Genomic DNA, 17,041 nt, shown 5'->3' with positions numbered 1-17,041 from the left:
CTCAATTCTAGACGTTATGTTTCTTTAACATTTTCATATGATTCTTGAGTCTAAACTATAGTTCCAAATGTGTAATTTCTAACCCAACAAATGAAACTCTATTTGGTTAATCATGTAGAAAGAAATTACCTAAATATTGAGATATATTCATACCAGAATTTTCATAATTAAACAAACTATACTAAAAATCTTAAATAATATATAAATCCTACACATCCTTTTATTTCAATTCATCATCCAATCAGTTAATTAAATTATCCACACTCAAATAACAATAATATACTCTCAAATCATGTAACTCATTCAATCCATCAAACTTCTCAAGTTCGTACACAATATATCCTAATCTACAAATACATTAATTTATACCGACATCTCAATCCAACATTAATTAATACTCGAATTCATATAATATAAGAGAATAAAACATCAATTCATTCATAAGCAATCGTATAGATCAAATTCAAAAATCTACGAGACTTAGGGATCATCCCTCTACCCTTATCCCTCATATATGCCCAATAGATTCAACAATCTCATTCCTTCTTATCTGGAGTGACGATCCTGTAGAACAACGCGCTTCCTGTAACTCTGCTTGCTAATCGATGCTTCTTTATGGTCTCCTCTAGATTTTGTCCTACGAGTGCTCTAGGTTTAAGAAAATATGTGCAATAACCTAATCTATTCCTTTTTCTTCTTTTTAATTAACTTTTGGATTGGACCTATAATCTAACTCAAAATCTTCTTTTTAATTATGAATAATCATGTAGTCTTTAATATCTTTATATATATATATATATATATATATGAGGGGGTTATAATTACACCGGTGTAACTTTTACTAAGTATTACACCGCTCAATAACTTTATATTAAATGTGAATTTTTTAAATCCAACCGTTAGATTGAAAGCTCATATCACTTTATGTGTATATCAATTTTTGTTAAAATTGAACAACAATTCGAAGGTGATCAAAGTGTTCATATTTTAGTATATTTTGAAATGAATATATTACGTCAATTTTATTTTATAAAAATGAAGTATCAAATCATCTTAGATTAATATAAAATTTTGTATATATGATCTAAGAGATATAAACTTTCAATCTAATAGTTAGATTTATAAAATTCATATTTAATATAAAGTTATTGAGTGGTGTAATACTTAATAAAAGTTATATATATATATATATATATATATATATATATATATAATTTATTGAGAAGTACTCCTTAATAATTATCACATATTTCGTTGTTACTTTTTTCTTTTTGAATCACATCTCTTCGTTACAAAATATTTTATTATGATTTACTTTTATTACTAAACATGTAAAATAGGATTTTTTTATCAATAAAATTATAATAAAAATACCAAAGTTAGACTCTAACCTTATGCATATTACCTATCTTTCTACTATTAGATTGATCCTAATAAATAATGCATAAAATAGAGTATAAATGCACAAACATATAAATTACTTACATATATTTTATTGTTTTAATTTTATCATAATTTTTTTCTTTTATTAAAATGTTTTTATTTTAATAGTTAAACATCTAAATTTAATTCAAATCGAATTTAACTAGACTCACTATAATATACCATCAATTCAGATATGCAATAAAATTGAATCTAAAGACACAGAAATTTAAAGAAAGAAAACTTCTCTTTCACTTCAACGATTCGAGCGCATAAAAAGACAATTCTCCACTAAGAACACGCACATCATCCAAGACCCAATCTGAATTATTGGAATTAAAAAGAAAAGTCTTATCCTTTGTTTTGCCCTTTCGACAGCTGTGAAAACATAATAAATTTGTGTGAATATATATAATAACAGAAAAACAAAGGACTCCAATAATAATGGTCGCTAACTTCTTCCACAATCATGACAAAATTAGATACTAATGATATAGTTAATAATTTTTTAATAAAATATATAAATAAATAAATAATGAAGTCTTTGATTTGACGTACGTCGAGGCAAACATAGGCCCAACCTGTATATATTTGCCCACTTAAAAGGCTAAGAAAGCACAAGAATGACCAAAAGGAGAGTGTTTAAAACTTTAGTGTAATTTAGTATTTAGTTTATTTTCTAAAAGTAACATAAGAATGCATTTGAATACGTGTTCTCAAACATGTTAGAAAAAGATAATGACAAGAATTATAAATATAAAAAATAAAAATAGAATTTTTTTTTATTGGTGTATTTCAAAGTTTAAATGATAAATTCGTCATATAAAATTCAAACTGTATCTCAATTACAAATTTTAATAATAAATAATTGCTAATTATTAAATAATTATCATCAAATCAATATAAATGAAATTAAATAGATAAATAAAATATAAATATCATCATTTTCTTAAATATAAAAAATTATAATAATTAGTTTAACTTAAAATATAATTTATATTGTTAGTCCTAAGACCAATGTAAGTCTATCATTGGAAGCAAACATGTATTTTGGAGTGTGTTTGGTTTAAAAAGGAAAATAATAAAAAAAGTAAAATTAGAAAATAAGATAATTTTATAAATTGTTTGTCAGGAATAAAAATGAGAAGAAGAAAATTATATACACTTAGAGCATTTTGGTAGCATATGTGACACCCTCTACCTCAACATACATATAGAAAAATTATAAAACATATTTTTGGGTTAAATAATTTTTTTTTAAATTAAAATAACAATTCCAATAACATGAGAGTAGAGAATTCACATTCATCAACTTAAAACATGAGCAAATGCGGAAAAATGAAACATGAGTTCTTCCAACACAAAATACAATAATGAAATCCTAATTACGCCTAGCTATGCCCCAATGTCACATACCCTATCAGAGCATGCCCAACTGAAGCCTAAGCCTCATCACCAACATCCTCATGCTGATGATCACCTGCAACACAATTTTAAACACATACAAAGGATAACAAGGGAGTGAGAAACATCTCACTCGGTTCCAAGTGTAGAAATAACAGTTAGGCAATACACACAAATCATACAAGCACAGTCGTCATAGCTACACATTATTTAAGTACAAATTCCAATTATACATACAATAGTAACACATGCACAGTCATTCATCACGCAATGATCTCATGGACTTGACTCATAAATGCATGTGGCGCCAGTCACGTGTCTCATAATCTCATTTCTAATCATTTCAGCACTGGTGACCCAAGGTACACCTTGTTAGTTTGTTACATCACTTGGTGACATAAGGTACACTTGTTACATCACTTGGTGACACAAGGTACACTTGATTAGCTTGTTACATCACTTGGTGACCAAAAGGTACACCTGATTAGCTTGTTACATCACTTGGTGACCAAAGGTACACCTGATTAGCTTGTTACATCACGTGGTGACCAAAAGGTACACCTGATTAGCTTGTTACATCACTTGGTGACCAAAGGTACACCTGATTAGCTTGTTACATCACGTGGTGACCAAAAGGTACACCTGAATAGCTTGTTACATCACTTGGTGACCAAAAGGTACACCTGATTAGCTTGTTACATCACTTGGTGACAAAGGTACACCTTATTAGCTTGTTACATCACATGGTGACCAAAAGGTACACCTGAATAGCTTGTTACATCACTTGGTGATCAAAGGTACACCTGATTAGCTTGTTACATCACTTGGTGACCAAAAGGTACACCTGAATAGCTTGTTACATCACTTGGTGACCAAAGGTATAACTAATTAGCTTGTTACATCACGTGGTGACCTAAAGGTACACCTGATTAGCTTGTTACATCACTTGGTGACCAAAGGTACACTTGGTTAGCTTGTTACATCACGTGGTGACCCAAGGTACACCTGGTTAGCTCATAAATGCAAATGATGCATGTCATATATTTACGATTTCATTGACTCAACATTTCACATTTCACATCTCATCATATCTCATGTCACATTATTTCACAATGTCATATCACAAATCATATGTTCACCTTTCGCATTCTCATATCATATTCACATAGTCTCATACAAGAAACTTCTCGTAATTGTACACATCAAAATAGTACATAAATCATATCAAGAACTTATCCAAAACATGAAGCCATCATCAACTTTACATATAATGCCTCAAATCATCCACAAATCATATTCCTAATTTTACTTCATAGGGTTTCTCACAAGAATCCATAGAGCACTCTAATTCATATCAAAACTTGTCTATTTTCAAAATTAATCACATATTCATACATCTCATTCAACAAGGAATACAACAAAAGAATTAGAAATCAAAACAGAAAACGTTCATATTTTGTCTATTTCTCATAGGGTTCTCTCAAGAACCTACAAAGCACTCTAATTCATATAAAAACATATTTAATTTTGAAATCAAATACATATTCACACTCTCATCACATAACGAACGCAACAGAACATTCAGAAAGCAAAACAGAAAATATTCATATTTTGCCTATTCCTAGAAGCATGCATCAGGCAAGGGATTGGGGGTCAATTCTACTACCCAACAATTATTCCCACACCCTCGAGCGAGGTTTCTCACTCTCCCCTTACCTAGATAAGCAGAAGACGAAGCTAGAGCGGAATCTGCTTGGTCTCCTTCTCTTGGTTCTCCTAGGTCTTCAAAGAGTGTGTCTAGAAATAGTGCCAGAGTGCTCTATTTATAGATTTCAGGAGTGACCAGAATGACCCGTTTCAAATCCAGAATGACCCTTTTTGGATCCTTTCAGCATGTGTAAACTTGGCATATGGAACGACCCGTTCTAAAACCAAAACGATCCATTCTGGGGTTGTTTTTTAACACACAACGACCATATCTGGAACGGCCTATTTCGAACTAGGGTTATAGGCCATTTTTGTGGTTTGGAACGGTCCGTTCCAGTTTGGGAACGACCCGTTCTGGACTACTAAATATCAAACTTTTTAATAGCTTGAAACGACCCGTTCCAATTTGGGAACGACTCATTCTAGTCTACTAAAACACCCTAAATTAATCTTATGAAAATTATTAAATTACCCTCCATAAAAAGTATGAAAATTGAGGTGTTACAACATATACTTAGTATGAAATCTAAAGAGAAAAAGAAAAAAAAATGAAGTGTTACATAGTATATAGTGGTATGGTGTATTTGGAAAAGGATGAATGTTTCTATATTTAGGAATGAGGTGTTGGGTAAAATAGTTAATCTTTTCTTTTAATTACTCATTTGTGATGAGGTCAATAATTCTTGGAACTTTTTGATTGGATGGAAAAAAGGCATGTTGAAGAGTGTCATTGGTGAGATTTACGTGACCTAAAGACATGCATGTCTTAGTTAGAATTGTTTGTGTAAGTTGATTACTTAGTGATATTTGGTTGATTTGCATATGAATTTTTGGTATCCAAGTACCAATTTAATATATATTGTTATCTTTGTTGTCCAAAATATATATAGATAAACTAAGGAGAGATTCATAATTCAAGAAGTAAGTTTATCTAAACCTACTTCATTCAATAATTTATACTTTACATCAAATTTCAATGATCTAATCGTTGAATTTAAAATTTTTCATATATAGATCGAGTCTACAAATTAATTTTTAAAAAACTTAAAAACTATTTGATATTTCAATATTTCATTAGTTCAAATCAATGTATAAAATATTTTATGATTACTCATTAATTTAAATTAATGAAACGGAATATTAAATAATTTTAAATTTTTTAAAAATTAAATTGCAAATTCGAATCATGCATTAAAAATTTTAAATTTAATGATTGGATTGTTAAAATTTAATATAAAACATAAGTTATTGAATGAAATAAGTCTAGACTTATTATAAATGTCTCTAAAAAAAAACGTAAAGAAAGTTTTTAATTCTTAAGATTAAGAAACACTTTTTTTTTAAATCTAAATTCTCTCTCCCTTTCTCTTCACGTTGGAGAGATTTGTATATATATATGGGTACCATCCACTTTTTGTTCTTTCCTCTCCCATTTAGAAAACAATCAAACAAAGGAAATCTCTTCTGTTCTTTCACTTTTCTAACGTACCAAAGATAACGTTAAGAAAAGAACATATTAGACACCATATGTTAATCTACAGATTAAGAGATGTTCAAATAATAATAGAAAATAATATATATAATAAGATATAACATGAAGAGAGAGAGAGATGTGTGCAAAAGAAAAATATTAATTAAGTATTTATAGGGTTTAAGTGTAAAAAAGATCATTGTATTTTTAAGGAAACCAAAATGTACACGTGAGAATTGAAGTGAGGAGGAAATCTAATATATAAATTACACTGAACATAAAATATCTTCCAATGTTGAGTTATTTTCACATGCATAATATATTTTTAATATTTTACATATTATTAATTTTTTAATAAAATTATTGTAAGAGTTAATAATTTATTGTGCGGGATTTGTAAATAGATAAAATGGTAAAACAATTTTACGTGCACAATTTTTTTTTATCCTAATAGTGAGATGATGAAAATTAGTGGTGCAAAATCAGTCGCCACTACTAGGCTGAACTTGTATTTCAACACCCAATTATGTGAAAATAAAATTTGAAATCATTTTAATTTTTAAATATTCTAGATACATGTCTTATGTTGGAAAAAAAAAATTACTCAGTCATTTAATAATTTGGTTTCTGTTGCAAAACTTCTTTCATTACAATGAACTTTCATTCTTCATTAAAACTTAGAATTTAATTATGATACCAGTTTATACCGTTAACAAATTAAAAAAAAAAATTGGTATAATTTTTAGAGTTCAATATAATACATTTTGAGTGTAAAGTTTTATATATTGCCATTTAATCTGACATATCATATTTGATATAATATTTAAAATAATTATTATAAAAATAAATATATTTCATACATAATGATGATATAATTGCATATATTATTTATTTCAAATTTTAAAGTAATTATTGTAAATATGAATAAATTTACTATTTATTGTAAAAGCATGAATGTAATTGGATAATAGTAATTCCTAAACTAATAAAAAATATAAATTGTAAAACTATTATCCCGATCCCATTTTTTTATCAAAAAAATATAAGGGAAATCGCATTATCTCTTTTGAGATTTATTTAAATAAATGAAATATATTTTTCTCTAATTTTTAAAGTCTCTGTCCCCCTTTAAAATATGGTTACAAGTTAAAGTGAGAGAAGGAGAAAAATAAAAGTTAATTCACATTTTGTTAATTATATACATGTTTATCATTTGTTTTTGAATTATTTTTATAAAATTTATTATTATTATTATTATTATTATTATTTAATGTTAAAATAATAATTTCTTACTCTATTCTTTTCAAATTATTTCTGAAGTTGGTATATTTTTTAAATTATAACACGTCCGATATTTAAAATATAATTTGAGAATTAAAATTGAATAAAGATTAAGTCTTATTTAATTGTTGACACTTATATTAATAATTTGTTTCCTTCTAACAAGTCTAGTCTAAATAATTTTATTTTATATAAAAATTGTATGTATTTTTTAGATAAATAAATATAGAAAATTAATATGCATTTAAAAATTAAAGAAAAGGTGTGTGTGATTTTAGGAGAGATTGGTGTAATTTTTCAAATAAAATTAATACTATATTTTAATCCAAAATTATAAAATATTAAATTAATAAATCTTTCTTATTTATATATTATTACTCAACATATTTAATTTTATTCAAATGAGACTCTCTTTCACACATTAACGGAGAGCATAATAGAGATGATATGAATGACTTGAAGCTAATTTATTTTAAGCGGATAAAACTAAGGAAAATTAAGATAAACAGCTTTAAGACCTTTTTACCAACACAAGAAACCTTAAAGAAACTAAAGCATTGATCATAAATTGCCCTCGTTGTCATAGAGGGACGTTTCCTCGTTTTTCTGTTGATCCATGGTATCAGAAAGAGCCATTCCTATTGTCTCAGGCAAACAGAACAACGCAAAAGTGGAGCAAATTATAACTACTCCAAACACGCCATAAGAGAAAACGTCGTTCTTCCTCCCTGCAGATATCAGAATGTAACAAGTCTCATGTCAGGGAGGTCTCCTCACCAAGGAGTCCTTATAAGGCGGGAGGTTCTCCAACCTCTTGGGCCGGCTTTTGAGGGATGGTTCTCCTCCTTAGTCTTATGCCCATTACAATGGTGCTTTCATTGAGAGCCAGCCAAATCGAGAAGGGCTATCCACGGAGGGTTCCTCCATCGAAGGGTTCTCACTGGCAAGAAGGTCGAGTAAAGTGCCGGTGAGTGAAGTACCGTAGAATGCGTGAGTGAAGTATCGTGGAGTGCGTCCATCGAGGACGCTTATGCTCGTTACATAGAAATGGGCTGAATATGCAACTAAACACCATAGCCTGTTTCGCTAGATAACTTTCTCTTGAAATTTCCCAAGAAATAGGTCACTACGCAAGAGGGTATTTCCATCAAGGCGCTATACACAACGGCCAGGTAAATGTTATAGTCCAAGTTTCCCACTGCTAGTGGCGTGCCATAATACACTAGTCCAATGCCAAAACCAACCACCATAACTCCCACCATTCGTTTAAGAGCCCAACTTGTTTTGAACAACGTTGCTATTGATGAATACAGTTCAGACAATAAAGCCGTTTGTTTAGCAGCTTCCTCTTCTGGTGGAAGGCTTGAAGTTAAATTAGCACCATTTTCTGATAATCCTTTAAGCATTGTCATTGCTTCTTCCACTCGACCTCGTTACCAACAAAAATACAAAAATTAACATATTTATTATCAAAATAATGTAAATAAAACAAAATTTAGTTATTTTTTTATTGTTATAACTTTATCAACTTTATTTTTTAGTTTTTATAATTAAAATTATTTTATTTTAGTTATTAGATATTATTTTTATTTTCATTTATTATCTATAATATCATAAATTTTACTTTTTGTTCTTATAAAAATAGATGATAAAATTTAAAATAAAATATTTTTAATTATAAAGGCTGAGAAAAAATTTATAAAATTATAAAGAGTGAAACAATAATTAAACCTTAAAATAATGAGACTAGTACATAAAAAAGTATGGATTGAAGCATGTAAAGGAGTGTCTTTAGGAAGAAAATATTTACTCTGCTGCTATTTTAATTTGATGGACCATTCTCTCTAAATATATTAATGTGCTACATAAATTATGCAACAAGTCGAACGAAGAGAACACAATTAATGTTCCAAAATAATTTTTGTAGTAGAAGAAAATTCGATAAGTGTTATATTTCTACGTGTATGTTTCTTCAAATAAAAGTAAGATATCTTTGTAACAAACCTTGCATGAGAAGCCACCTTGGAGACTCGGTGACAAAGACATAAGCAATGAGAGAATAACAAATAGCTGGAACCGAGGTCCACACATAAAGATACTTCCATGACAAATGTCTGCTGAGATAAGCTATACCAGGCAAGGACATATATCAATATATAACATATAAACAAATTTCACATTATTATAGTTAAATGCTAAACAAGAATTTATAAGTATATACAAATTTTTTATTAAGATATTGTTATCTAATATTTTTAGGTTCAAATTTTATTTTGTTAAAATAATATTTGACTGATAATAATTATATTTGTAAGTACATATTAATATTTAATTATTAATTTTTTATTATTATATAAATTATATTAATGAATTTTTTTATTAATATATAATTTTTTGGATAATAACTAAAAGTAAGTTGATAAAAATTTAAGTTTAAAATAAATAATATGATATAGATATATAAAGAGTGTGAATTTGCGTATAGTAACATATCATACCCTGACGTGAAGAAGATAAATTTTTTGGCCTAAAATTTTGAGATATGCAAAAACACAATCAATGCTTGGTTTCCATGTCTTTTATTGTAACCCGATAGTTACCCAAACTTCTGGGACTCTACTCTTTGAAAATGAAGGAGTTTTCGAATTTGGCGTGTTGGTATGTTACCCGTCAACCCTCCGTCACCCCCGGCGCCACCGTCACTTTCCATGGCCGCTTTGATGTCCTCTCCCTCTCCGCCACGCTCCTCCTCCATGACTCGCCGGCAATTGCAATCTTTGCCTTCGCCGTCTCGCTTGCCGGCGGCCTACAGGGAAGAAACAGGAAGCCAGAAAGATTCCGAAAAAAAAAAATTTAAAAACGTGAACTTTATATTAACCATTTATTTGACGTGGATGTGAATTTTAAATAATTAAAAAATTATAAATGACTTGGATTTACATGTAGGTGACACATCATCAACAGTATTGGTACCCTTCTTTTATTAAGGTTACCGTAGAAATTCTCGAAGATAAATTCTAGATTCCCCACTGTGAATCTCCACTTTGTGCTCACTTTCTCCGTGATCAACACCAGGACACACGTCGAAATGGAAGAACGGCAAAACCCGATGAGGAATCTCAAGGCCGAGTAGATCCAAACATTGGTGGAGAAGACAATGATCAATGAAATAAGAGACATTGATAAACAAGAGAGAATGGTCATGTTCTTTCTTCCGAGAGATGAATCTGCTAAGGAGGCTAAGAGAAAAGAACCGAGAAGGCAACCAAGGAAGAATGAGGATTGAGGTAAGCCTGTGATGAAGGTGGTGGCGCATTGAAGGCCGAAGTGGGATATGATTGTCTTTGAAGAGGGTTCGTCCCAAGCCCAAGAAGACCTTGAAAGGTTACAGATGTTGGAATTTGTGGTGCATGTGGTGTGGTTGGTGCAGTGCCATGTTGGGTAATCGTCGGTGTAGATGGCTATGAATAATTGCTGTGAATCGAAGTACATTGCCGCTGACACAAGAATGCATTGCAAGAACTGCTTCCACCCAAAATTTCTCAAACCCTTCTCTATCATTTCGTCCCATGATGAAATTATGTCTTCATTAACAGAACTAGATTCTGCTAAATTTTTATCCGAATCTTCCATTTTAATTCTCTGTTTTTTCCTATAAGGGTTTCTAGGATGAGTGTATATTGTCGCCAATCTGTTGTAAATAAGATTTTAAATGAAATTGAGTTAGAGACAATGCTGTATGCTGCTGTATACCACATTTCCACATTTCATATTTTCTCTTTCTTATGTCTCTTTCATATTAATCTTAAAAAAATATATGTATATGCTCAAAGTAATAATTAATATTAATAGAGTATTAGAATTTAATGGTTATTCACTACTTGTATATCCGCAATCAATCACAATATTTATTATTGTTATAACTTTTTTTTTATAATTTTTTTAGTTGTTTATTGTAAAAGACAGTAAACTCATCATATATGATAGTTTTTTTTTATGAATATTATCGTAACCTTAAAAATTTTGATCTTACGGCTAAATCGTTTGGACTTCCGTTTGAAAAATCTCATTAATTAAGGAATGTTCGGATACTAGACTAATCTTTGATTAATAGTTTTGAAAATAGGTTATTGGAGTCGCCACCAATATTTTACTCAAAACATTTGAAAAAGAAAAGGTTTTTAAAAATTCAATAATGGTCTTAACAATCAAAATTAGGTTTGGGGTCCGGTTACGTGTAGGGAACGTATTAAGTACTCTTACAACGCCCTTAATCGGTATCTTATGATAAAGTTAGCATTATAAGAAATAATAATTTAAATATTGAATCCCCTTTTATTGATGACTGTTTACATGCTTAATTTTAAATTTTACCCAATTGATCCTAAGATGTCTACATGATTGCTTTTATTATAACAATATTTATTAAAGATGAGGAGTAAAAGGAAGAGAAGAAAATTGATTGAAATATCTCTTAACAAGCTTTATTAGATCTTTAAATATGAAGACTTTAGGTGCTTGGTGACAATCTTTCACACTAACAAAATCCTCACAGATCTCAAGAAATTCAAGACTTAGGGATCATCCCTCTACCCTTATCCCTCATATATGTCCAATGGATTCAACAATCTCATTCTCTCTTATCTGGAGTGACGATCTTATAGAACAACGCGCTTCGTGTAACTCTGGTGGCTAATTGATATTTCTTGATGGTCTCTTCTAGATTTTGTCATACGAGTACTCTAGGTTTAAAAAAAATATGTGCAATAACCTAATCTCTTCATTTTTCTTCTTTTTAATTAACATTTAGGTTAGAGCTATAATCTAACTCAAAATCTTCTTTTTAATTATGAATAATCATGTAATCTTTAATGTATTTTTCTATTTAATATATATATATATATATTTATTTATTTATTGAGAAGTACTCCCTTAATAATTATAACATATATTTCATTGTTACTTTTTTTTTAATCACATCTCTTTGTTAGAAAAGTTGTTTTTATTATGATCTACTTTTATTACTAAACATGTAAAATAGGATTTTTTTTATCATTAAGATTATAATAAGGATATTAATTATATTATCTATCTTTCTATTACTAGATTGATCGTAATAAATAATGTATAAAATAGGTTACAAATGCATAAACATATAAATCACTTACATATATTTTATTGTTTCAATTTTATCCTAATTTTTTTATTAAAATATTTTTATTTTAATAGTTAAACATCTAAATTTAATTGAAATTGAATTTAACTAAACTCACTATAATATACCATCAATTCAGATATGCAATAAAATTGAATCTAAACTCTAGAATGACTCCAAAAGACATGGAATTTAAAGAAAGAAAACTTCTCTTTCACTTCAACGATTCGAGCGCATATAAAGACAATTCTCCACTAAGAACACGCACATCATCCAAGACGAAATCTGAATTATTGGAATTAAAAAAAAAAAAGTCTTATCCTTTGTTTTGCCCTTTCCACAGCTGTGAAAACATAATAAACTAGTGTGAATATATATAATAACAGAGAAACAAATTGGTTTGGAAGGAGACTCCAATAATAATGGTCGCTAACTTCTTCCACAGTCATGACAAAATTAGATACTAATGATATAGTTAATAATTTTTAATAAAATAAATAAATAAATAATGAAGTCTTTGATTTGACGTACGTCGAGGCAAACATAGGCCCCACCTGTATATATTTGCCCACTTAAAAGCCTAAGAAAGCACAAGAATGACTAAAAGGAGAGTTTTTAAAACTTTTAGTGTAATTTAGTATTTAGTTTATTTTCTAAAAGTAACATAAGAATGCATCTGAATACGTGTTCTCAAACATGTTGGAAAAAGATAATGACAAGAATAATCAATATAAAAAATAAAAATAAATACAATATATAAAAAATAATAATATAAATTTTTTTTATTGGTGTATCTTAAAAGTTTAAATGATAAATTCGTCATATAAAATTCAAACTGTATCTCATTTACAAATTTTAACAATAAATAATTGTTAATTATTAAATAATTATCATCAAATCCATTTTAATGAAATTAAATTGATAAATAAAATATAAATATCATTATTTTCTTAAATATAAAAAATTATAATAATTAGTTTAACTTAAAATATAATTTATATTGTTAGCCCCAAGACCAATGTAGGTTCGTCATTGGAAGCAAACATATATTTTGGAGTGTGTTTGGTTTAAAAAGGAAAATAATAAAAAAAAGTAAAATTAGAAAGTAAGATAATTTTATAAATTGTTTGACAGGAATAAAATTGAGATAGAAGAAAATTATATACACTTAGAGCATTTTTGTAGCATATACTTAGTATGAAATCTGAAGAGAAAAAGAAAAAAAATGAAGTGTTACATAATATATAGTGGTATGGTGTATTTGGAAAAGGATGAATGTTTCTATATTTAGGAATGAGGTGTTGGGTATAATAGTTAATCTTTTCTTTTAATTACTCATTTGTGATGAGGTCAATAATTCTTGGAACTTTTTTATTGGATGGAAAAAAGGCATGTTGAAGAGTGTTATTGGTGAGATTTACGTGACCTAAAGACATGCATGTCTTAATTAGAATTGTTTGTGTAAGTTGATTACTTAGTGATATTTGGTTGATTTGCATATGAATTTTTGGTATCCAAGTACCAATTTAATATATATTATTAATTTTGTTGTCTAAAAGATATATATAAAATGAGGAGGGATCCGTAATTCAAGAAGTAAGTTTATTTATACTTATTTCATTCAATAACTTATATTTTATATCAAATTTCAACAATCCAATCGTTAAATTTAAAATTTTTAATACATAGATCAAGTTTTCAAATTAATTTTTAAAAAATTTAAAAACTATTTGATATTTCATTTTATTAGTTCAAATCAACGTATAAAATATTTTATGATTACCCATTAATTTAAATTAATGAAACAAAGTATTAAATAATTTTTAAATTTTTAAAAATTAATTTACAAATTCGATTTATGCATTAAAAATTTTAAATTCATTAATTAGATTATTAAAATTTGATATAAAATATAAGTTATTAAATAAAATAAGTCTGAGTAAGCTTACTATAAATGTCTCTAAAAAAAAATAAAGAAAGTTTTTAATATTTAAAATTAAGAAACACTTTTTTTTTTAATCTAAATTCTCTCTCCCTTTCTCATGACGTTGGAGAGATTTGTATATACGTGGGTGCCGTCCACTTTTTGTTCTTTCAATATATCTCCCATTGAGAAAACAATCAAACAAAGGAAATCTCTTCCGTTCTTTCACTTTTCTAACGTACCAAAGATAACGTTAAGAAAAGAACATATTAGACACCATATAAGTTAATCTACACATTAAGAGATGTTCAAATAATATATATATATATATATATATATATATATATATATATATATATATATATATATAAAATAAATATATAATATAACATGAAGAGAGAGAGAGATATGTGCAAAAAAAAATATTATAATTAAGTATTTTTAGTGTTTAAGTGTAAAAAAGATCATTATATTTTTTAAGGAAAACAAAATGTATATGTGAGAAGTGAGGAGGAAAATTAATATATCAATTACACCGAACATAAAATATCTTTCAATGTTGAGTTATTTTCACATGCATAATATATTTTTTAATATTTTACATATTATTAACTTTTTAATAAAATTATTGTCAGAGTTAATAATTTATTGTGCGGGATTTGTGTGAGACCCTTTTTCTCTTTTTCTTTTTCTCTCCCCGACACTCCTCTCTCACCCATTCTCTTCCCGCTCTTTCTTTCTTACTCACTTGGCTGATTCTTCTTTTCCCTGGACTGAAGGTGGTGATTCAAGTTAGGTAGAGCTAGCTGATCTGTGTGGAGATTTCTTCCCTCAAGTTTCTTCTTCATCTTCTATTCTCGTTCTTTTCTCGAAGCTCGGAATCTTCTACCGAGGTAAGGGAAGTTAGTAATTTTCTTTCTTTTGTCGTTGTTTTTGGCTGTGGATGAGTTCTAGAAACTCATTAGATGTTTATTGATGGTTGATTCGTGGCTGTGTTGAATGAGAACTTGTTTTTGGGGGGTTTCGGGGTTTTTGAGAAAATTTGGGGAAATCCTTGATTTGTTGTTGCATGTTGAAAAAGGTAGTATTTTTGGGTTCTTGGATGGAAATGTGATAATTTGAACCGATTGCATGTGCTTTGGGAAGTTGATTTTGCAGGTTTTGATGAGATTTTCGAAAGTTTGAGGGTTGCTGCTGGGTAGCACGCCGGACGTAGTTCTTCGCGCCGGGCGCGTGACCATCAGAGACTTCATTTAGGCAAGTATGCCGGGCGCAAATGGTGAATGCGCCGGGCGGGCTTGAGGATGTGAGTCTCTGGATGGCCCTCGTTGGGCGTGGTGGAACCGCGCCGGGCGCGAAATCAGTGGATGACTCAAGTTTTGAGGTTCTGGTGTGGCGCTAGACTTGGCTTTGTCTTGCCGGGCGTGGAGACTCCATGGGAGTCTCTGCCAGAGGTGGCGCTGGGCGCAATTTATATTGCGCTGAGCGTGAGACTTGGAGAAAGTCTCTGCATACCCGGCGCTGGGCGCGGGTTCGCACGCCGGGCGTGTGAGATCTTGTGAGGTCTCTGCCTTCCCTCACGCCGGGCGCAATAGGTATTACGCCGGGCGTGTTGATCCCTGGTGCTCTCTGGTTGTGCTGCGCTGGGCGCAACCACGAGTGCGCCGGGCGCGGAGGTGGAATTTTACTATATGCTAAGTTGAGTTGAAATGAATATGATGGGGTGACTAGTAGATAATGAAGTTGATGATGTTGAGTTGTGTTGTATGTTGACAAGTTAAGTTGTGTTGTATGATGAAGAGTTGAGTTGTGTTGTATGTTGCTGAGTAGTGTTGTGTTGTAAGTTGATATGTTGAGCTGTATTAGTTGTATATTGTTGTAAGTTGATATGCTGAGCTGAACAGTTGTGTTGCACTGTGTGTTGCTTTTGGATGTTGTAGGCCGAAAGGTTGAGGTGTTGTAGGAGATCTCCGAGGTGATATGCGTGATGACGCATTGTGTGCTTATTGCTGATTATACTGTAAAATCGATGAGTTGTATACTGATGATGTGAGATGTTGCTGTTATTGCTGAATGTTGTGGGATTTTAAACTGATTTTGTTAAGTTGATTGATGAGTTGATTTGATGTGTTGATAGGGGTAGCTATTTACTATTCATATATTTATATATATGTATGTTATTTCTTTTCACTAGCTTACCCTTTGTTGTTTCCATGTGGTTTGGACTGCGATGATCATACTATGTATGGGAGCAGAGCAGGGTTAGACTGGTGATAGTGGCAAGTCTGCAGTTGGCAAAGGGAGGAGTCCTGTTTGGCTGATGTCTTGTTGTTGGGCCACTATCTGGCTACTTTGGTTGTATTTTGTTTGTACATTCTAACTCTAGCCGGATTGGGACATTGTATATATTTATATTCTATATCCTATATTTATATACTCGTTCTATTCTGTCTAGTGTTTCGGGTGTGCTGTGGTTGTGAGTGTAGTGACCAGCCGGGTCATTACACTTTAGTGGTATCAGAGCAGGTCGAGTCTAGAGGACACTCTTTGGGGGTGGTCCCTTTAGGCTTTTGTTGTGTTAACTCTGTGTTGTGTGATCCTATTGTGTTGTTTGCTGTGTTGACTGATGTGATGAATTATTGTGTTGTTAATTGTAGTTGGGTTGAATGGTAGTATA

General features: G+C 30.0%; 1 protein-coding gene across 1 annotated transcript; it reads right to left on the bottom strand.

Annotated features, from left to right (window-relative positions):
• Window positions 1-7,846: 7,846 nt before the first annotated feature.
• Window positions 7,847-10,918, bottom strand: LOC145950585 (organic cation/carnitine transporter 2-like). The gene is made up of 4 exons (XM_083061690.1): window positions 10,291-10,918; window positions 9,290-9,436; window positions 8,358-8,714; window positions 7,847-8,013 (listed from the first exon to the last, which is right to left on the bottom strand). The coding sequence occupies exons 1-4, from the start codon at window positions 10,916-10,918 to the stop codon at window positions 7,847-7,849; spliced, it is 1,299 nt and encodes a 432-aa protein (XP_082917816.1).
• Between the last annotated feature and the right edge of the window lie 6,123 nt (window positions 10,919-17,041).

The sequence above is a fragment of the Cajanus cajan genome, chromosome 8, assembly GCF_000230855.2.
Source record: "Cajanus cajan strain Asha chromosome 8, NIPB_CcT2T_4, whole genome shotgun sequence".
Lineage (NCBI taxonomy): Eukaryota > Viridiplantae > Streptophyta > Magnoliopsida > Fabales > Fabaceae > Cajanus > Cajanus cajan.
Note: the sequence above shows the minus strand (reverse complement) of the source record. Positions and strands in the feature narration are given on the sequence as shown.

Bases quoted from the DNA above. Each gene is read 5' to 3' on its own strand.
- LOC145950585 (XM_083061690.1), bottom strand. From the start codon at position 10,918: ATGGAAGATTCGGATAAAAATTTAGCAGAATCTAGTTCTGTTAATGAA. The intron at 9,437-10,290 runs AGAATTTCTACG...ATGTTATATATT, and splicing joins GAATCTAGAATTTATCTTCG to GATATATGTCCTTGCCTGGT. The intron at 8,715-9,289 runs GTTTGTTACAAA...GTTGGTAACGAG, and splicing joins AAGGTGGCTTCTCATGCAAG to GTCGAGTGGAAGAAGCAATG.